At 38.6% G+C, this 22,044-nt stretch overlaps 1 protein-coding gene and 1 long non-coding RNA gene across 2 annotated transcripts in view; both read right to left on the bottom strand.

Annotated features, from left to right (window-relative positions):
• Window positions 1-1,661: 1,661 nt before the first annotated feature.
• LOC131424387 (uncharacterized) lies at window positions 1,662-16,388 on the bottom strand. The gene is made up of 2 exons (XR_009227293.1): window positions 15,298-16,388; window positions 1,662-2,710 (listed from the first exon to the last, which is right to left on the bottom strand). It is a non-coding gene; the product is annotated as an uncharacterized LOC131424387 (long non-coding RNA).
• Window positions 16,389-18,213: 1,825 nt separating this feature from the next.
• Window positions 18,214-22,044, bottom strand: part of LOC124096537 (cytochrome P450 2C5) — a 28,849-nt gene continuing 25,018 nt past the window's right edge. Inside the window, exons 8-9 of the mRNA XM_046450483.2 lie at window positions 20,197-20,338; window positions 18,214-18,755 (exon numbers count right to left, since the gene is read on the bottom strand). Coding sequence (XP_046306439.1) covers window positions 18,574-18,755; window positions 20,197-20,338 — 324 coding nt within the window. The 3' untranslated portion in view covers window positions 18,214-18,573. The remainder of the gene's footprint in view (window positions 18,756-20,196; window positions 20,339-22,044) is intronic.

Raw genomic sequence — 22,044 nt, 5'->3', positions numbered from 1 at the left:
AACATCATAATAATAATTAAGAAAAAGAAGAAAATTTAAAAATAAAAAAATAATATACAATACAAGGTTAATATATTATTGAAGCCAGATTTAAAGATAGGTAGTTAGTGTAGTTAGGTAAATCGTGTCTAATATTGAGTAAAATAGAGAATGAAGGCCATATTGAGAATGGAGTCCAGGGATAGGGGAATTGAAAATGTCCCCAAGGCCCAGAGCCCATCCCAAGGAAATGTTAATGAAGCAGCTCCCAGCAAACATGGAGATGCTAATCCAAAAGTCCTTCCTGCCCAGATTACTCCTTCGGCCCATCTGTCCCTCATCCTTTGGGCCTTTCCACCTGCATTCTATCACTGTAAGATAACAGAACAAAGGACAGGAGCCCAAAGGAATGTGGGAAAGCTGAAAGAAGACCTTAGCTATACAAGAGGGAAGCCTCCCTCTTCCATGGATTCCACCTCTTGGATCCCCTTCTTCCTTCAGGGAGAAGTCTTTTCTGCTGTCCTTTAATAAAGCTTCTACTTTCCACTCTAAACTTGCCTCAGCGTGCTTCTCTGGTGTTATACTTCAGCATGGGGGAAGTAAGGACTTGTCACAGGTAAACAGCAGCAACACTATTCAGACATACCAGTTCTCATTAGCCTAATGTATGAAAAGTACTTGGTTTCCCAAATGTTGTGAGTGTGAGGATAGGAAAAGAGAGGGAAAGAAAATGTCAAAGGAAAATTAAAGGATTGTTTCTGTTGGAGTACAGAAACCATCCTACTTCCCTTCTTATCCAGTAGGTGGGTTGTCTGTTGTTTTCTGGTGTCTCCACCCTCAGGATGGTGAAGGTTATTAGGGTGGGAAGGTTGGTCATAGAGGCAGAACTCCTAGAGGTGGGGTATAGCATTTTCCAGTCTCTGTTGGAAGACATTGGAGGAGCATGAAAGTCCACACACAAAGGCTCACATTTAGAGCCAACTGATATTTGACAAGGGTGGCAAGGAAAGACAATGGGAATAAATAACCTTTCAACAGACACCATCTCTAACTCTGTATATGTGTGACTTCATTTAAAGCTACATCCAACAAGGCTTCTCTCATCTCTCCACCTACTCTTCCCCATCACATACCACCATCTACAAGACTTAACCCATCTGCAATTCACTCTGCCATTCACGCTGCACATGTCAAGGTCTATTTTAATCCACAGGACTTGCAGGTGACTCACCTAGGGTGCACCTAGGGTAAGCTGCTACTTTCCAATATCCCAAACCCTGTGCTGTTGAAGGCCACAGCCGGGAGATGACGCATGGAATTTTGCCAGAAGGAAGTGGTTGAGAGGTGATGCCAGCGAGTCATTGAGATGATGATGATGGTTATGTTAAGCTGTGTATTCAAATGTATATATGACTTTACTGTCCAGCAATAGATCTGCTCTTGCTATTTTGGAGTTCTATCCGAGAGGCACACCCAGAGCCCAGTGGAAGGGGAGAGAGTTCCCGGGGAGCATGTGTGGAGTGCTGGTGGAGTTCAGCAATAAAGAGTTGCTGTTTTGAACCTACAAGTGCTTCTTGGAAGCTCGGTTATTTGTGCCCAGCCAGACTGCGACACTGTGCAGTGATGAACTCCATCTGTTATGCTGAAATTCGGGACCCCCAAAGACCACCAGAGACCCGAGATCGATGCAAGCAGCAAAGAGGTGTTTATTGCGAGCTAGCTCGGTCCTCTGCATGCCCACACAGCAACTGGTGATGCTGAGAGGCCCCGAGCCCAGGGTTTGCAGCAGTTTTATACATTTTTTGGAGAAGGCAGGGACTTCACATACATCATAGCCTCTTTTAGCAAATCATCACACACCGTGGGAAAATCAAATAACAACTCTAAAACATGATTAGCACATTCACTGGCGGGAACAAGTTGGGTAGGGGTGATTGGTCAGTACAAAAGGGGTATTCGTTTGAACTGATTGGTTTGAGCCAAGAGGGGTGTACGTGCTGAACTACATGGTTTCCAAACTTGTTATTAACCACCATAAACCACTGGGAGGGTTATCTGGCATCCCAGGTATTTCCCTGTCTCATGCTGATTGGTGGCTGCTAGGGGGCTGCTATGGATCTCCACCTAGCCTGACTGAGTCAGGGACACCTGGCGCAGCAGATCTCTCCTGTTATTTGTAGATAAACAACTTAGCAGGGTGGGAATGTGCTTAGGAGTGCTCTGTGGGTTTTTCCAAGGACTAAGGTCATGTCCCTTCCTTGGACAGGCTTTTCTCTGAGGTAGAGGCTAGTTTTTCATTCCCCCTTTGTCTGGAAACTTGGGAACCAATCATGGTTTCCTCAGTTGGGGGCCTATTTGGACAGGCTCTACATCCTGGTAAACAGTAATCCTCAGGAGACAGTCTTCAACTTCCCAAACTCACTTAAAACTGGCCTCCTAGATCCAACCTGACTCTATTTACCTATCTACACTGCCTAACCATTTCTGGCTTTATTTCCCCTAATTTTAGAAACTTTGTTGCTGTAAGGAGAAGGGGTGAGAAGGGGCAATGGCTCGTTCTGGCTGCTTCAGAGCTGAAAAGGCGTGTCGAACATGAGGGGGCTCAATGACATGGGGGACAATGGACGACGTGGGGGACGATGACATGGGGGACATGAGTTCCCTTTTAGAAGTCAGTTCCATTTGAGGTCTGGTTGGGGAAAAACAGGTTGTCATCTGGGGATGGGTGCTTCTATGAGAGAAACAAAAACCATGAGTACTGAATAAATGTTGCAACAGCTGAACATGTCACTGTACATAAGTTCCCTCACCGGGCTTTAACATTTCCAGTTACCAGGACTATAAACATAACATTTAACTTTTAGGGTTACAGATATCCTTCCCCTTAAGACACAGTTTAATAATTTAATGTCATCTGATCTTGCAAAATCCTTTTACTAGTATGACCTCTGTGTCTAATAGAGAAATCTTTATTTCTGTTACTTAGGGCTGGATAATCATACTAGCAAACACTAAGCCTACCTGTGTAGGTTAGGAATATCTGTGGGCCTTAAACTAAAACTACTCTGGCAGTTTCTTTTGATAGTTATCAGTCATTCCTACCTAAGAATATCTTTTGCAGCCTCCAGTTTACTTATTCATGGAAGTTACATTTAACTATTATTATTATTATTTAAAATGTCCAGGAATAGCTGTGTTTTGGCTTTGACTGTCTTTGCTAAGTGTTTAAGATGAAGCAGTCAAACTGACTTTTGTTTCTATCTATTGTTAACAGTCAGCTGAGTTTCCCTGGGAGTCCTGGGGGAACTTTACAGCAGCTTCTCAGTTCTGCTAGTGCCATTTGCACTAGGATGGGTCCAGGCCTTGCTTAACCATGTGGCTTCCCTTGGAAGCATCAGGGATATCTCCTTTTTCTGATGACCCTCCTCTTCATAGCAAATGCACTGATTTGCTTTCTGTCCTCTAGTGGTCTCATTAATCTCCCTGATTGGGAGGTTATGTGGCCCAGGGTTGCAAAGCTCTTTGGAGATGTCCCCTGTTCCCTGGATTCAGACTGACTCAGAGGGCAAGAGCCAAATATTTGTTTCCTTAGCCCTTTTAATTTAACTTTAATTTTAAAACTTAATCTTAAACATCTAGCAAATAAATTTCTACAGCCTTATATTAAGATTACTGGGCTTTAATGTCTATCTCTCTATCCTGTAGGTGATAACTCATTATCTTAAATTAACCCAGGTTGTGAGTTCTTAAAACAGTACCTCTGCAAAACATTAACAGGCAATCTTTAGACCATTTATAAGAAAACTACAAAATAAAATTATCAAAAGTAAAAACATATTTAGTTCATATAATACCTACCTTGAATTTTGGTTATAATTCCCTGTTTGAGATCCTAGTAATCTTGACAAAAATCAACTTTTGGACACGACTTTAAATGTACTGAAATTTGGCCTACTTCTTTCATAGTTGTGAGATGGGACACAGAGCCTTATCTCAGGTAAGGCGGGCTCTTCATAAATCTTAAGTACTGTAGTTCTAAAACTGATCTTTGCTTTTTAAACATCATTTTACTGAGATCCAACATGGCGGCGGGCGTGGAGAGATCAAGTCTCTGACCTCTTCAGCTGTGCAGGCATAGGGAGACATAAACCATCTAAATGCTGTTTGCTCAGAATCACTAGGGAATGCTGAGCTGACGTGGATCTGGGGCAAACAGTCTGGGCCTCTCAGAACACACACCGAGCCCGGATAGGCTGAAATCAAGCTCCCGTTCACCTGCTTTTCGCAGACACACTGCTGTGACTCAGCACTAAATGATCCCGCTGAAAGAACTGGTCGGCCCTTCTGATCCTACGGGGGTTAATGCCAAACGAGCCTTCATAGGCAGTGGCCACAGGATTGAAACGGGGATTGGGAGAGACAGTCAGGACCCACCCGTTGCATTGGTCACCCGGCAAAGGGAACAAACGGTCACCATTTGCATGGGATATCACCATGGCAGAGAAATGGCGTCACGGGCGGAGGAGATAACTGCATTGAAACCAGCGTGACAGGTGTGTAATCCCCTAGTCATCTCTCTCCACACAGCAGGGAAAACTTAAGGGCCACTCCCAGCTCTCCTGTGAAAGCAATAACCAGACCGAGGGAATCAGGAGTGGTGCGGGACCCTCAGTGCAGAACTCCCGGCTACCACTCCCACCAGTGCTGACAACTGAGGTCTCTTGCACCAGCTACCAGGGGTGTGGCTACTGGCGGGCAAGCAAAATTCGCTGAGGGTTCTCAGCACCAAGCTGTACAAACTTAGGGTGTGAGGGAATGGCAAACAGGGAGAGTGTGCCCAGTCATTCATGAAAACAGGACTCCCGGGAGCAGCAGACCTGGCGTGTAGCCAATATTGTGGTGAGCATCACCAGTGAGCGGGGCCTGGCATGAGGAAAAGTGGGGAAGTGACTAGACACAAGAGAAGGCCCTAGGCACCCAGGATTGGAGACCCGCCAAGTCTGGGAGGAGGAGCTGCTGCACAGTGATTGGTTCCCACGTATTGAGAGGAGAAGCTTGGCCCAGTGGGCACAGCTCCACCTACTGGAAGAGACGTTAATCAAACTCTAAGACTGCATTTATTAATTTTTTTATTTGTGTTTTTTTTCATTTTCATTTTTTTGTTGTTTTTTAAATTTTTTTAATTTTTTTTAATTTTTTTTAAAAATTTTATTTTTATTTTTTATTATTTTTTTTAATTTTTTTTTTTTATTTTCTATTTTTTTTCTTTTGTCTTTTCAATTTTCTTATCCCCCCTTCCTTGAATTCTACCTGCTTACTCTCATTCTCTTTCGTGACTTCTTCCCTTCCCTTCTAATACCTTTCCTCCCAAGCATCAAATAAATTTATAGGAGTAAACAGTAACTCAGCAGTCAAACAGAACAAGAAGTAACATGAGCAGCATGAAAAGCAAGGAAGAAAAGGAGTACAAACAATGCAGGACAGCCTAAATATTCAGGAGGACCTAGAGTCATCAGAAAAATGGTCAAATAAAGAACTCAAGGAATACCTTAGACAGATGGAATGGAACCTTAAAGAGGATATGAGACAGCAAATTCAAACAGTGAAAGAACACATTGAAAATGAATTACATAAACAGATAAAAGAAGAAGTTAAGCATCTTTATCAGGAGATAGAGATTATTAAAAAAATCAAACAATAATTCTAGAAATGAAGGAAACTATAAACCAAATTAAAAACTCAAATGAGAGTATCACTAACAGAGTGGAGCAAGTAGAAGCCAGAACGTCAGATAATGAAGACAAAATATATCATCTTGAAAAGAGTCTAGCCAACTCAGAAAGGCTGGTAAAAAATCACGAGAAAAACATCCAAGAGATATGGGATAACATAAAAAAAAACAAACTTAAGAGTCATCGGGATAGAGGAAGGTATAGAGATTAAAACCAAGGGAATGAGTAACCTGCTGAATGAAATAATTACAGAAATCTTTCCAGAAATCAAAAAGGAAACAGATATACAAATTGTAGATGCATACAGTACACTGAGCATACAAAATCACAGTAGACCAACACCAAGACACATTGTTACGAAGATATCCAATATATAGAACAAAGAAAAAAATATTAAAAGCTACAAGATAAAGGAGGTAGATTACATTCAGGGGTAAACCAATAAGGTTAACAACGTATTTTTCATCACAGACGCTAAAAGCGAGAAGATCCTGGAACAACGTATTTCAAACACTGAAAGATAATGGATGCCAACCAAGAATTCTGTATCCAGCAAAATTAAGCTTCAGGTATGACAACGAAATAAAAATCTTTCATGATAAACAAAAGTTAAAAAAAATTACAGCCAGAAAACCAGCATTGCAAAGCATCTTGAGCAAAACACTAAATTAGGAAGAAATGAAAAACAATAACCAAAACCATCAGTGGGAAGTGCCTCAGTAAAGACAAAGGGCGGGGGGAAAGCTAATCATGGAGAAACAAACTAAATTAAAAAAAAAGATAAATAATCAAACATGGCTGGAAGTACAAACCATATATCAATAGTAACTCTAAACATTAATGGCTTAAACTCTCCAATAAAGCGACATAGGCTGGTAACATGGATTAAAAAAACAAATCCAACAATATGCTGCCTCCAGGAGACACATCTGATTGGAAAAGACATACACAGGCTGAAGGTGAAAGGTTGGGAAAAAATATACCATGCACACGGTCCTCGTAAGCAAGCAGGGGTGGCCATCCTCATATCGAATAAAATCAACTTTAAGACTAAGTTAATCAAAAGGGATAAGGAAGGACATTATATACTGTTAAAAGGAACAATTCACCAACAAGACATAACAATTATCAATATTTATGCACCAAATAATGGTGCTGCGACGTTCATAAAACAAATTTTCCTCAAGTTCAAGAATCAAATAGACCACAACACAATAATTATGGGTGACTTCAACACACCTCTCTCACCATTGGACAGATCCTCCAAACAAAAGTTGAATAAAGAAACTATAGAACTCAATATCACAATCAATAACCTAGACTTAACTGACATATATAGAATATATCAACCATCATCAAGTGGATATACTTTTTTCTCAGCAGCACATGGACACTTCTCAAAAATAGACCATATATTATGCCATAGGGCAACCCTCAGTAAATATAAAGAGGTGGAGATAATACCATGCATTTTATCTGATCATAATGGAATGAAACTGGAAATCAATGATAAAAGAAGGAAGGAAAAATCCTACATCACATGGAAAATGAACAATATGTTACTGAATGATCAATGGGTTACAGAAGACCTAAAGGAGGAAATCAAAAAATTCTTAGAGATAAATGAAAATACAGACACAACATATCGGAATCTATGGGACACAATGAAAGCAGTTTTAAGAGGGAAATTCATCACCTGGAGGTCATTCCTCAAAAAAGAAAAAACCAACAAATAAAAGAGCTCACACTTCAACTCAAAGCCCTAGAAAAGGAAGAGTAAAACAACAGCAAATGTAGCAGAAGGCAAGAAATAATTAAAATCAGAGCGGAAATCAACGAAATTGAAACAAAAGAAACTATTGAAAAAATTGACAAAACTGAAAGTTGGTTCTTCGAAAAAATGAATAAGATCAACAGACCCTTAGCCATGCTAACGAAGAGAAGAAGAGAGAGAACTCAAATTACTAACATACGGGATGAAAAAGGCAATATCACAACAGATGCTACAGAAATACAGAAGACAATTAGAAATTATTTTGAAAACCTATATTCCAATAAAATAGAAGATAGTGAAGACATCGATAAATTTATTAAGTCATATGATTTGCCCAGACTGAGGCAGGAGGATACACACAATTTGAACAGACCAATATCAATGGATGAAATAGAAGAAGCAATCAAAAGACTACTAACCAAGAAAAGCCCAGGACTGGATGGATATACAGCGGAGTTTTACAAAACATTTAAAGAAGAATTAATACCAATAATTTCAAGTTATTTCAGGAAATAGAAAAAGAGGGAGCCCTTCCAAATTCATTCTATGAGGCCAACATCACCCTGATTCCAAAACCAGACAAAGACACCTCAAAGAAAGAAAACTGCAGACCAATATCTCTAATGAACCTAGATGCAAAAATCCTCAATAAAATTCTGGCGAATTGGATACAAAAACACATCAAAAAATTGTGCACCATGATCAAGTAGGATTCATCCCAGGGATGCAAGGATGGTTCAATATACAGAAATCAATAAATGTTATTCACCACATCAATAGACTTAAAGATAAGAACCATATGATCATCTTGATAGATGCAGAAAAAGCATTCGACAGAGTACAGCACCCCTTTATGTTCAAAACATTAGAAAAACTAGGGATAACAGGAACTTACCTCAACATTGTAAAAGCTATCTATGCTAAGCCCCAGGCTAGCATCATTCTGAATGGAAAAAAATTGAAGACATTCCCTCTAAAATCTGGAACAAGACAGGGATGCCCTCTATCACCACTTCTATTCAATATAGTTCTTGAAACACTGGCCAGAGCAATTAGACAGACAAAAGAAATTAAAGGCATAAAAATAGGAAAAGAAGAACTTAAATTATCACTATTTGCAGTTGACATGATTCTATACCTAGAAGACCCAAAAGGGTCTACAAAAGAACTATTAGAGCTAATAAATGAATTCAGCAAAGTGGAAGGATATAAAATCAACACACGTAAATCAAAGGCATTTCTGTATATCAGTGACAAAACTTCTGAAATGGAAATGAGGAAAAACATTCCATTCACAATATCCTGAAAAAAAATAAAATACTTGGGAATCAACCTAACAAAGGAGGTAAAAGATTTATACAATGAAAACTACAGAACCCTAAAGAGAGAAGTAGAAGAAGATCTTAGAATTTGGAAAAATATACCCTGTTCATGGATAGGCAGAACTAACATCATCAAAATGGCGATGTTACCAAAAGTTCTCTATAGGTTTAATGCAATGCCAATCAAAATCCCAACGGCATTTCTTGTAGAAATAGATAAAGCAATCATGAAATTCATATGGAAAAATAAAAGACCCAGAATAGCAAAAGCAATTCTAAGCAGGAAGTGTGAATCAGGCAGTATAGCGATACCAGATTTCAAACTATATTACAGAGCAATAGAACAAAAACAGCATGGTACTGGTACCAAAACAGGCGGGTGGACCAATGGTACAGAATAGAGGACACAGAGACTAATCCACTAAGTTACAACTATCTTATATTTGATAAAGGGGCTAAAAGCATGCAATGGAGGAAGGATAGCATCTTCAACAAATGGTGTTGGGAAAACTGGAAATCCATATGCAACAAAATGAAACTGAATCCCCTCCTCTCGCCATGCACAAAAGTTAACTCAAAATGGACCAAGGAGCTTGATATCAAATCAGAGACTCTGCATCTGATAGAAGAAAAAGTTGGCTCCGATCTACATATTGTGGGGTCGGGCTCCAAATTCCTTAATAGGACACCCATAGCACAAGAGTTAATTACAAGGATCAACAAATGGGACTTACTTAAACTAAAAAGTTTTTTCTCAGCAAAAGAAACAATAAGAGAGGTAAATAGGGAGCCTACATCATGGGAACAAATTTTTACTCCTCACACTTCAGATAGATCCCTAATATCCAGAGTATACAAAGAACTCAAAAAATTAGACAATAAGATAACAAATAACCCAATCAACAAATGGGCCAAGGACCTGAACAGACACTTCTCAGAGGAGGACATACAATCAATCAACAAGTACATGAAAAAATGCTCACCATCTCTAGCAGTCAGAGAAATGCAAATCAAAACCACCCTAAGATACCATCTCACTCCAGTAAGATTGGCAGCCATTCTGAAGTCACACAACAACAAGTGCTGGCGAGGATGTGGGGAAAAGGGTACCCTTGTACATTGCTGGTGGGTCTCCAAATTGGTGCGGCCAATTTGGAAAGCAGTATGGAGATTCCTGGGAAAGCTGGGAATGGAACCACCATTTGACCCAGCTATTGCCCTTCTCGGACTATTCCCTGAAGACCTTAAAAGAGCATGCTACAGGGATACTGCCACATTGATGTTCATAGCAGCACAATTCACAATAGCTAGACTGTGGAACCAACCCAGATGCCCTTCAATAGATGAATGGATAAAAAAAAATGTGGCATTTATATACCATGGAGTATTATGCAGCACTATAAAATGACAAAATCATGGAATTTACAGGGAAATGGATGGCACTAGAGCAGATTATGCTAAGTGAAGCTAGCCAATCCCTAGAAAACAAATGCCAAATGTCTTCTTTGATATAATGAGAGCAACTAAGAACAGAGCAGGGAGGAAGAGCAGGAGGAAATGATTAACATTAAACAGAGACATGAGGTGGGAGGGAAAGAGAGAGAGAAGGGAAATTGCATGGAAATGGAAGGAGACCCTCATTGTTATACAAAATTACATATAAGAGGTTGTGAGGGGAATGGGAAAATAAACAAGGAGATAAATGAATTACAGTAGATGGAGTAGAGAGAGAAGATGGGAGGGGAGGGAAGGGGGGATGGTAGAGGATAGGAAAGGTAGCAGAATACAACAGTTACTAATATGGCATTATGTAAAAATGTGGATGTGTAACCGATGTGATTCTGCAATCTGTATTTGGGGTAAAAATGGGAGTTCATAACCCACTTGAATCTAATGTATGAAATATGATATGTCAAGAGCTTTGTAATGTTTTGAACAACCAATAAAAAATAAATAAATAAATAAACATCATTTTACAAAGCCTACATAAATTTTTGCTCAAGTTCACATGAATATTAGCTAACACAATATAATATCACATCTAAAACATGACTTAAAGAAAAGCTGAAAGCTTTTAACCTTTTGTAGAAAAGTAGCAATGTACTTTTGTGTTTTACAATAAAACCTTCACACAGATTAGGCTCTCATTAACTTAAAAATACATTTAAATTGTATCTCAGTGTAAAAAGTAATATAGAACTATATATAACTTATAGATAACAAGTCCAGTTATAGAACACAAATGATGTAAATAAATCTCCAACATGTTTTTTTAAGCCTAAAATTACCATACAATTTTAGAACACCAGCTTGATATAATGCTCTTTTTTCTTACAGACTTGTATACCTGGAAGATATGAACACATTAATAGCACCACAATTACATTGATGTTTTTATATTAACCAAGTTTAGCTTTTAAAGAAATAACATAGCACAATGCTCTAAAACAGCACTTGTTTATCCAGCTGTTTAATTTCTTTAAGATTACTTGCTCAAAAACTTACACATATAACCAACTTACATAGACCTTTTTTATCACTTACTTAAACCCTCTTAATTACTTAATCATATAGACTCTTATCCAGAAACACATTTCCCTCTATTAAATCCATACCTAGAAGCTTTTAATTTTTTTTTTCTGTTAACCTTCTTTTCTGTTCACATTTTTAAACAATACTTATAAATTTCTGAATTTAAGCAGATTATTTCATAGACATTGTATCAACATTTTATTAGGGCCTTTTTTGAACACCTAGAAAAACTTATAAGCTTAATTTTAAAGACATCTTTACTTTTATCTGTTTACCCAATTTAAATTGAACCATTTGAATCACGTGAATCAAAGATAGCACTCCTCATATATCTGCCAATTGTCATATAATTGCATGATATATGTACATACACATACAGACATACAGACATACAACACGTAACACAAGTGTGCACACATACACAAGGCCTTGTAGTTTTTCTCAGGTGAAATCTCCATTGCAATGTTTAAAAACTCCACAGCTGATCAAAAATAGAACTGATCAGAAAACATTAACTTGTCTGTAGGATCAAAATCATGAGCTCAAAAAAAACAGAATTAAGAAAAAGCAAAAGTCCTAGAAGAAAAAAAATGACTGGCCAGTTATTAGTAGATACCACAAAATTTCCTTTTTGGTTTAATATAGTTTGATTTCAAGTAAAAAGACACTTTTATTCTTTTTTTTCCCTTGGGCCTCAGATCTGTCTCCTACAGAGCTCCAGGCTTCTTCTATTTGTATTTCAACTTAAATCCTGCCTGAGGTCTGGGAGGAGCAGGAAAAACTGGAATTCTGAGGAGAAGCCTCATGCCTAAGGCATTTTAACCATAAGTCACAATTTTCAGGTTTGGATGTTGGAAATTATGATACAAGTTTAAGATACAATTCTCAAAATTTCATACCTTTACATCTTCCTACAATAGAAAAACTTGCTCACACAAAACTGAAAATAGGATCTCTACCATCAGAAGAAATTTTTTTTAGGATCAATAAGCCACATCCTTTGTTCTGAAGCTCCTAAAGTAGTATTAAGTTACATTAAATCACCTGAAAAGAAATTTCAAAAGAGAACCACACACTACCATGTATATCCAAAATTAAGCTTTAAAAATTTCTAAGATTGTTGCTATTCAATGTCATTTCAATAAGCCAGACCAATGTCCCAATCCAACACTTTCTTTTCCTAAATCTTACGCACTGAGGGGAACAGATATCATATCATAATTTATTATCCTTGCCCAAGTTAATGTACTGGTACACCTAGTGAAATCTTTTCAGGCTACCCAGTTCAAAAATTGATGAAAAAAATAAAACTAAATGATTGGGAGTTACTTGCCAACTTGGAAGTAGAGTTCTTTAATTTTCCATCCTAAGTATTTAAGTTTTCTAGCATGAACTAACTGAAATCACAAACTACACAATTACTTAAACCCAAATTTTAACTGCAAGATTGTGCAATGCTTTAGAAACCCATTCAGATACCACATTGTTACAATAAAAAATCATCTTTTAGATACACATTCAGCCAAGATCATCCCCAAGAAACAATCTATAATATCAACACATTACTGCATTTATTGTCCCTTTTTTAAGTAGACAGAGGTGGAGTAATCCTTAAAGTGCAGGTAAGGAAGAGGGAGTTCCCCAAAGCAAAATGGCTTTGGCAGCTGCTGGGAGTCCCTCAGTCCTTTTACTTACAGGATTAGTTCCTCTGGTTTGGTCCGACCCCAGGCACCAGGCACTCTCCATATCTCCTAACTTTTCAGTAGTCAGCTCCCAAAAAAGTTCATCCTCTGCTTGCAATTGTCTCAAGAGTGCTAGGCTTCCCCAAGAAGGCAGAGTGGGGACTCCTCTAAAGTCCCCTCTGGGGTGCCAAAATTTGTGACTGAAAATTCGGTTCCTGCTCTTGAAGCCAACTAATGCCAATTTAATAATGAGGACAGGGTTTTGAGAAAAAGAAAAAGCGAGGTATCAAAGTTCTTAGATCCCCAGCAGGCATTTCCCTCTGCAGTGGGTGCACTCAAGCCAACTACGGAAGAAAACACTGCTTCCCTAATCTTGCTTAACAAAGGGGAGTAAAGTTTATCAAAGTTCTTTAAAACACAGCTAAAAGGGGTGTAAAAGGTGAGAACAGAAAAGCTGTTCTATTGACTTTTGGTCCCTTACAGGAGAAGCATATTAGGGACAATTTAGGCTAAAATTTAGCTAAAGTTACCTCCACACATCTAAGGCAGATTGGAACTTGGGACTCTGCATCTGTCCAAAGTAAAACAATGCCATCACACTTAACAGAGACACAGACAAAGACACACAAAGACATAGATTCCCTTTTCAGATTGTCAAAAAAACGAAAGAGGGTGCTGGCCCCAAGCCAACTGGGGCCTTCCCTTCAGACAAACGGATTGAGGGAGTATCCCCCTAAGATTGGGTCTGATGACCCTAGACTGGGAGATTAGTTCTCTTGCCAGAGTGTTGGGGTGGAGACAGACAGGACAATAGAAACAAACACACATAACACAAAATTTGCAGCGCGGCCACAGAATTCGCAGCGTGTCGTGGATTGCTACCCAGAAACTAAAGGCTCAGGTGGACCGCGGATCCGTCAGCTAAAAAATACTTTACCAAATACTTCACAAAATACTTTACTACAGGCAATCCACTCAGAACCCAGAAAGGGGCTGGGGACGTCTCCCACAAACCCCATCGGCTGCCCTTCGGTGCGTCCACCTGGACCTTTTGCCGACCACACTACACAAAACCAGGACCTGCATGCAACCAGAGTACATTTTCTTACATATCGGCAATGCCTTTACTTACCGGCCGGGTCATTATCACCTCTCAATTGGGGTGTCTGGGTAGGCTTATTAGGGGGATCCCAGACGAGCCCCCATATATTATGCTCGAATTCGGGACCCCCCAAAGACCACCAGAGACCCAAGATCGATGCAAGCAGCAAAGAGGTGTTTATTGCGAGCTAGCTCAGTCCTCCACGCCCACACACAGCAACTGGTGACGCTGAGAGGCCCCAAGCCCAGGGTTTGCAGTAGTTTTATGCATTCTTTGGAGAAGGCAGGGACTTCACATACATCATAGCATCCGTTAGCAAATCATCACACACCGTGGGAAAATCAGATAACAACTCTAAAACATGATTAGCACATTCACTGTCGGGAACAAGTTGGGTAGGGGTGATTGGTCAGTACAAAAGGGGTATTCATTTGAACTGATTGGTTTAAGCCAAGAGGGGTGTACCTGCTGAACTACATGGTTTCCAAACTTGTTATTAACCACCATAAACCACTGGGAGGGTTATCTGGCATCCCAGGTATTTCCCTGTCTCATGCTGATTGGTGGCTGCTAGGGGGCTGTTATGGATCCCCACCTAGCCCGACTGAGTCAGGGACACCTGGCGCAGCAGATCTCTCCTGTTATTTGTAGATAAACAACTTAGCAGGGTGGGAATGTGCTTAGGAGTGCTCTGTAGGTTTTTCCAAGGACTAAGGTCATGTCCCTTCCTTGGACAGGCTTTGCTCTGAGGTAGAGGCTGGTTTTTCACATCCTCATGTCATGGCATGGTATTTTATATGTTGTAATTTGATTGGAAATTGTCTCTTCAGCAGCCATGTCCTTGCTTTTGTTTTATTATTAATTTGTGTCATCTCTTCTTTCTTTGAGTCAGTCTAACTAACAATTTATGTATTTATTAACTCTCTCAAACACCTCGATGTGCATTCTCTTTCTCCTCACATAGATTTTTATCTAAAGAATAGAGTCAGCATATTCTAATTATTTAATAATTGCATGTTTTCCATGATGCTTCATGGATATTCATGCTCCCCTAGGTTATCCGAGTGCTTGACAATCACTATTGTCCTGACCATGTAACATCCCTAGCAAAGTTACAGCTTGTAAGTGAACGTGATCAAGGAATCAAAAGACTAGGCTGATGGCAACACTTTACCTGGGCCATTTTTATCAGGAAATAGTCAATGAAGTACTGAGGATCATAAACATCCAGGGATTCTTCTTTTTTTTTTTTTTTACTTTCTCCAAAAAATAAATTTTCACATAATCAATATTTTTGAATAAAATGTGATGATTTCCTGGAAGATAATCAATGAGAGTAAGAAAATTATTGCAGGCCTATAAGAGAAAATAATAATACATTGATAAAAATTATTAAACTCTAGTAAGAACTTATTGCTCTATATGTAAATACAATCTGGACCTCAAGATAGAGGTGCCATTTCTATTGAAAATATATAATTCTCTCAGCTTATAGAATGATTGATGGGAGAATTTTCTTGCCACAGCATCCAAAGTGATAATCATTTCAGAAATTAAAAACCTTCTCATGGAATAAGTGTTCTAGGAGTGGAGGTTGCCCAAAGGTAACATGAAGCCCAACTGTCCTCTAGAACAGCTAGGCAACTTCTAAAGATCATTCAAGTGTTAATTAGACAGAGTATAGTACATGCCAACTCAGGACAGAGAAAATTTGTGAGCTTTTATGATCCACACATCATAAAACCAACCATTTTGTCTCTCCTAACCCAGTGATCTTTTCCACTAGGATAACGCTAAACAACAAAAACCTCTACCCCACTCAGTGATTCCTCAAAGTTTCATTGTCCCTAATATTCTCTTTAATTCCAGAAAATGTTCTCTTCTTGAATTGAGGTATTCCTGTCAAATATTTTGATGTAAAGGCCTCCAAGTGTTGATATTGCAGGGCAGATCTTGTGGGCAATGGGAACTTTCAAAAAGTCCCAGGATGTCCACTGAGAGACAGGGTCATCCTTTGGGCAGTCACCAAAAGACTTACAGAAACAGGGCTTTTGAGATTTAAAGGGATATCCACTCACTGCAATGGGCTAAAAGGCTTTGAAGCCAGCTCTTTTTATGCACCTTCATTTTCCTGCATGTAAAATAAAGAACTCAGAAACTTTTCCCAGATATTTACTCCGTGATGCTCTTGACAAGACAGTAGATTCATTTCACAGTTTCTCCCTTTTCACGTCCCTCATTCCTCCTCAATCCCCTTCTTCTACTCCACTGATCTTTCCTCTGTTGTAAGGAAATCCTTCTTCCCCCTTCCACCCCCCTTTATTTCTTGGTTTTATTTATCTCCCCACCCCCTTATTTTGTATCAACTTCTGCATATCAGAGAAAATATTCAAGCTTTGACATTTGGGGCTTCTATAATTGAGAATGATATTCTCCAGTTCCATCCATTTACTGTCAAATGCCAAAATGTCATTCTTTATGGCTTAGTAATTGTGTATATATGCCACAGTCTTTATTCATTCATCTGCTGAAGGACACCTAGGGTTATCCCATAGTAAGGATGTGCTTTCAGTTTTTTTCTCATCCATAACAACATTGGCGATGGGTTTATTATAGATAGCCCTTATTATGTTAAGATATAACCCTTCTGTAACTAGGTTTTATAGGGTTTTTATCATGAATTTATGCAGAATTTTATTGAAGGGTTTTACTGCATTACTGAAATAATCTAGGATTTTCACCTTTGATTCAATTTATGTGGTGTATTACATTTATTGATTTGCCAAGGTTAACCAAACTTATGTCCCTGAATTGAAGTGAACTTGTTCATGGTACATGATTTTTTTAATGTCATGTGGAATTGGATATATAAGTATTATATTGAGAATAGTGGCCTCTGTGTTCCTCGAGAATATTGGTTTGGTTTATAGTGTGTGCATGTTTTTATGTGCACACAGTCCCTCACAATTGGTGAGAGGGTAATAATAGCTTCATAGAGTTTGAAAGAATTCCTTCCTTTCTTCTTAGTGGAATAGTTTTAAGATAATTGGTATTAGTACTTCTTTTAAAATCTGGGAAATTGGGTGGTGAGTCTATCTGCTTTTATTACTTCCAACAACATCATTGCTTTTTATTTGATATATTTAGGCTTCTTACAATCTCTTGGTTCCACTTTGGTAGGTTGTATGCCTAGAACTTTCCACATTATCCAATCTGTGGACATATAATATTTCTAAAACATTCCAGAATTCAGTGGTATCTGTTGTAATATGCCTTACTGTCCCGACCAGCAGGACATCAACGAGGGCCTCGAACCTAGGCGGGGAGGAATGAAGGGACAAGAGACACGAGGGATGACAGCAAGACAGGAGTTCTGATCAAGCTGCACACACAGGTATTTATATGCTGGGGATGGGGAAGCTCTCTTATTGGCATTTGCTGGATGTCTGCACAAGGTGAGATAACCGCAGGATGTTTCAGGAAGATAGGTAGCTGCAGGATGTCTCCCAGGCAGGATGTCTCTCAGGGGGCTGTTTCTTGTAAATGTCAGGGTGTTCTTTGAAGGAGAATTTCCTTCTAGCTCCTGACACCTTACTTATGTCTGATGCAGTATATTTGGGTACCCCCTTTCTTTTGGTTAGTTTAGCTAAGGTTCCCCAATTTTCTCTATTTGTTCAGAGAAGTAACCCTTTATTGCATTGATCCTTCATTCTCTGCTTTCAATCTCGATTTAATTTCTTCCTGGTCTTTATTATTTCTTTTCTTATGCTCACTTTGGAATTGGGTTTCTCCTTGTTTTTCTAATCCTTGACATGCATCATTATGTTATTTACTGGAGATCTATTTTTCCAGTGTAGGCACTTATAACTATAAGCCTCCCTCTTAAACCTGCTTTTGATGTGTCCCAAGGGTTCTCATAAATTCTGTTTCCATATTCATTTGTTTCTATGAACTTTTTAATCTCCCCTGGTTTCTTCAATGACCACTGCCTCACTGTGCCTACCATTATGAGAACCAAATTGGATCTTGGGACTCTATTTTCTTACCAATAATGCACAAAAGAAGAGAAATTTGAGAACTGACCCAGAAATCAATTACGTATTTTATTAAGAACATGCATAGAATAGATGGTTCTGACAGATCATATTCTAAATGACCATGATGTTTTACAGTGATAATGTATCAATAACTCAGCATTAGATCCATGTTATTACTTGGGGTGGTCAATACAAGTATTACAGAACACAGGAAAGAGCAGGTATATCTGTACAATGACCAGAAAGAAAAAAAACTCTATAAAGGAAGATCTGTGTTCCCTTACTCTCTATAATGAGGAGATGCAGAGGGAGAGGTCAAGAATGCATCACAGATGGGGAAAGGATGTGGACGATGCCCTGGGGGAAGGGACTGCAGACAAGAGCACAGCAGCAGCCACATTGTCTGCTCTGTTTCACACAGGAATGAAGCAGATCTTGTATAAGGGAGGAAGAGAGGCAAATCCTTTAGCTATTGGGGTGGTATCGAGTTCCTTTGGGTCAAACTGAGATTTCAGATGAAAGTGCTGTAAAATGGTAGTCAGAAATAAAAATAGCTCCATGCGGGCCAGGCTCTCTCCCACACACATACGTTTCCCTGTAACAAACAAAAAACACGACATGCTTATGTGTCATTTGGACAGTGACAAGCACTGTGCTTCTTATGTAAAAATGAGAATATAAATAAACATTTAATGAATGATTGAATGTTTGGATGGACAAATGGAAAAAGAGCAGACACTTTTTGTCCATCTTAACAAATATTTCATTCAAACAGTATTTTTGGAGGTATCAGCTTTATGCCAAACACTTTATTTAGAATTCCTACACTGGAATGACACTTTTGAATTTGAAGTTTATAAGTATTTTTTTTCTGAAAAGAACTCTGTTACTTGTATTTTCTATTCCCATTCTGATGTTCCATGACCTTGCCCTCATTCTTCAACCCTCTAATCTCACCTTTAACAGAATCCTTTGGAATCTCCAAAGAACCATGAATGTTCATCTTTTACATCATGCTAATCTTCTTGTATAAGACACAATTTCCCTTCATTCCATTCAGGACACAAGTGGAAATTCATGTCCTCTTTACACTCTTTATGATCCCCTCAAGCACTAAAATCTTGCCCACTTTTGATATCCTCAACATCATTCTCATGCTCTTTTGGAACCATGAAACACCTGGAATCATAGTTTTCCATGTCCATCTTAATTTTCTAACCTGTTGAAATGTGAACACTTGAAGAATGGTTCCTTGACTCATCATCATGGGATGTACAGTGCAACATGTAAGGCAGACATCTAGAGTCATGGAATCAAGGAAGTAGAGTCCAAGAGCAAAGAATCAGTAAACACATTGCAGATGGGAGACACATAACCATAACTGGAGGAAGAGCAGGATGCTCTGTGGTCATTGTAGGGTCTCTTCCCTCATCCCCAATTCTTCCATAAGCTCATGGTTATCAGGCAATTTCTGATATCCCTGACTGAGAACAAAAGTTCTTCTGTGGTGATTCATTGCTTCCTTAAACATGTCCTGCCTTTTCTTTTCTCCATTCTATGTGACTCTTTTGAGTCAGCTCAAACATCATTAATTATGAAGACACAAAGTCCATTTTAAGCCTCAAGTGGAATATTATAGTCCAACATCCTGGAAGCCTCCCCTGGTAAGCCAGGAAATCTTCCCTAACTCAGCGCACTAGTCATACCAGAATACAATCAGTTGTTCACGAAGCTGCTTGCCTAGAGGCCCTTTGCTATGTGATCTCATGCTTGTAGAGACTACCATCACCACAGCGGAGCAAGAGGGGTGTAGAACAAAACCATTTAGAAACCAACCAACATCATGGAGTGAGATGCCTTTCACTTAGTGGGTGAGGAATATTTAAATGAGATTGAATTTACATAAGGAAAGCTTAGCAGGGAGAGTACATTGGTATCACAATGGTGCTCTACTCATGTAAAAAACAAATGTTCTAACACCAGACGAGGCTGGAGGCTCGAGGTAAGAAGTAGCTGATCCCAAATATTTCTCTTACCTGATGAGAAAGGCATGAAGTAGTCACTTTTCCTCAAGTTGCCACAATCATCCAGAAAGTGCCCAGGGTCAAATATCTCTGGGTGGGGGAATTCTTTGTTGTCATGGAGCACTGATGTCAGTGAGGTCCATATGGCTGTGCCCTGGAAAAAACAAAGACAAATCAATTTAAACAGGAATTCAGGAGCTGAAAGGCACAATGGATATTACTTAGCTCAATCTACTGGTCTGAAAAATGGAAACTGTGTCCCAAAACAAGCAGTGACATTTTCAGAGAGAGAAACCATATGACAAAACTACATAAAGCAAAAGAGAATAAAATCAGCAATATCATTTTACAATGCCTTCCGTCTGAATATCAGTTCAAGCAAGGAGCATCAATCAAAGCTAGAACAGTTAGGTGAGTGATTTCATAACCAGGATGTTTACATAGTCATGAAGGACCATAATGTGATGTCTATCACTTACTTATAAGAGCAGAAGCTCTGTAATGGAGAGATCTGTTGGATACCACCTTCTTTCCTGAGAAAATTAGCATAAGCTATATTGAATAAGTGACATGATGTGTTCCCACCTCACCATGTGATTCAGTGACACTTTCATTGACATTTATGTAGTTTTCTTCCCAAATTCACAATGAGAATCTAATCCCTAGAAAACTACCATACAAAGCCAGCCTCAGGAATGTTTGATTTCTGTCCTGGATTCCTTGGTAAGGCGAACATGATGAAAGGAAACAAACAAGTACAGGAAAGGGAACTACGACCCCTGATTACAGGAGAGTAAATAGAAAAGATAATCACATTACATGTCTGTTCTTTAACTGGACACTAAATTGTACAAGAAAAATCTACAAGAAGATTGTAAAATTAATGGGCTAATTTAAACACAGGCTTAGGTTAGTATTATAGTGTGAATGATGTCTGAGTATAAATGCAATGTCTACTGTGCAGGAGAAAATCATCATTCTTGAAATGACTTGAGGCACCAGTCTATAAGTAAATAGCTTAATGGACAGATATTAAAGTATAAATGTACTTCTAAATTTTATTTAGATTCCAATTTTTTAAAAAAATGTACCAGTGGGAAAAATTTAATCCCCTAATATTTCAAAAAAAAAACATAAAAGAATTTGCCTCACATGCACAAGGCCCTAGGTTCAATCCCCAGCACCACAAAAATAAATAAATAAATAAAATCATGTATCAATTTGCTTTTAAACTTCTTCCTTTAAGTATAGTTAAAGTAGTGATATATGACAAGGTTTTCTTAAGATGCATGTGGATATATGTTTAGAAAAAGTTGTTTGAACACATGGAAATTCACAAATAAAAAAATGAAGCAGAACAATACCACCATAAGCAAAAGGTAAAAGAAAAACTGGTCAATTAACTAAGAGCTAAACAAAACAACTTTTACAAAAAGACAAGGGCATATCTTTGAGAACTGGTTTTTGCAAATTCTCTTCAGATAGGACATAAATCCACAAATTGACCTCATATGATTATAGAAAGTCTACTGGAACAGTGTGTCTCATAAGAGGGTTGAACAACAAAGTCAACAAAATGCAGCCTGCCATGTGTATTCATATAACCAGTGAGCAAAGAATGTTTAAATTGAAAGAAAAAGAAGAATATTTTTACATGAAAAAATATTTGTGAATTTATTATTTCAGTTTCCATAACATTGAACTTGGTCATGTTCTATAGAATGCTCTATAGATTGCCTATGACTGCTTCCATGTTGCAATGGCAGAGTTCAGAAATGTCAACAGAATCCTAGTATCCTGCAAAATCCATATTGGCTATAGACATTTACAAAAGGAAGTTAGTCAACACTATTAGAGTGT

Source organism: Marmota monax, unplaced genomic scaffold (genome assembly GCF_021218885.2).
Source record: "Marmota monax isolate L192 unplaced genomic scaffold, Marmota_monax_Labrador192_F-V1.1 WCK01_AAM20220418_F8-fsc00004, whole genome shotgun sequence".
NCBI lineage: Eukaryota > Metazoa > Chordata > Mammalia > Rodentia > Sciuridae > Marmota > Marmota monax.
The sequence above is the reverse complement of the archived record's forward strand: the minus strand, read 5'-3'. Positions and strand labels throughout refer to the sequence as shown.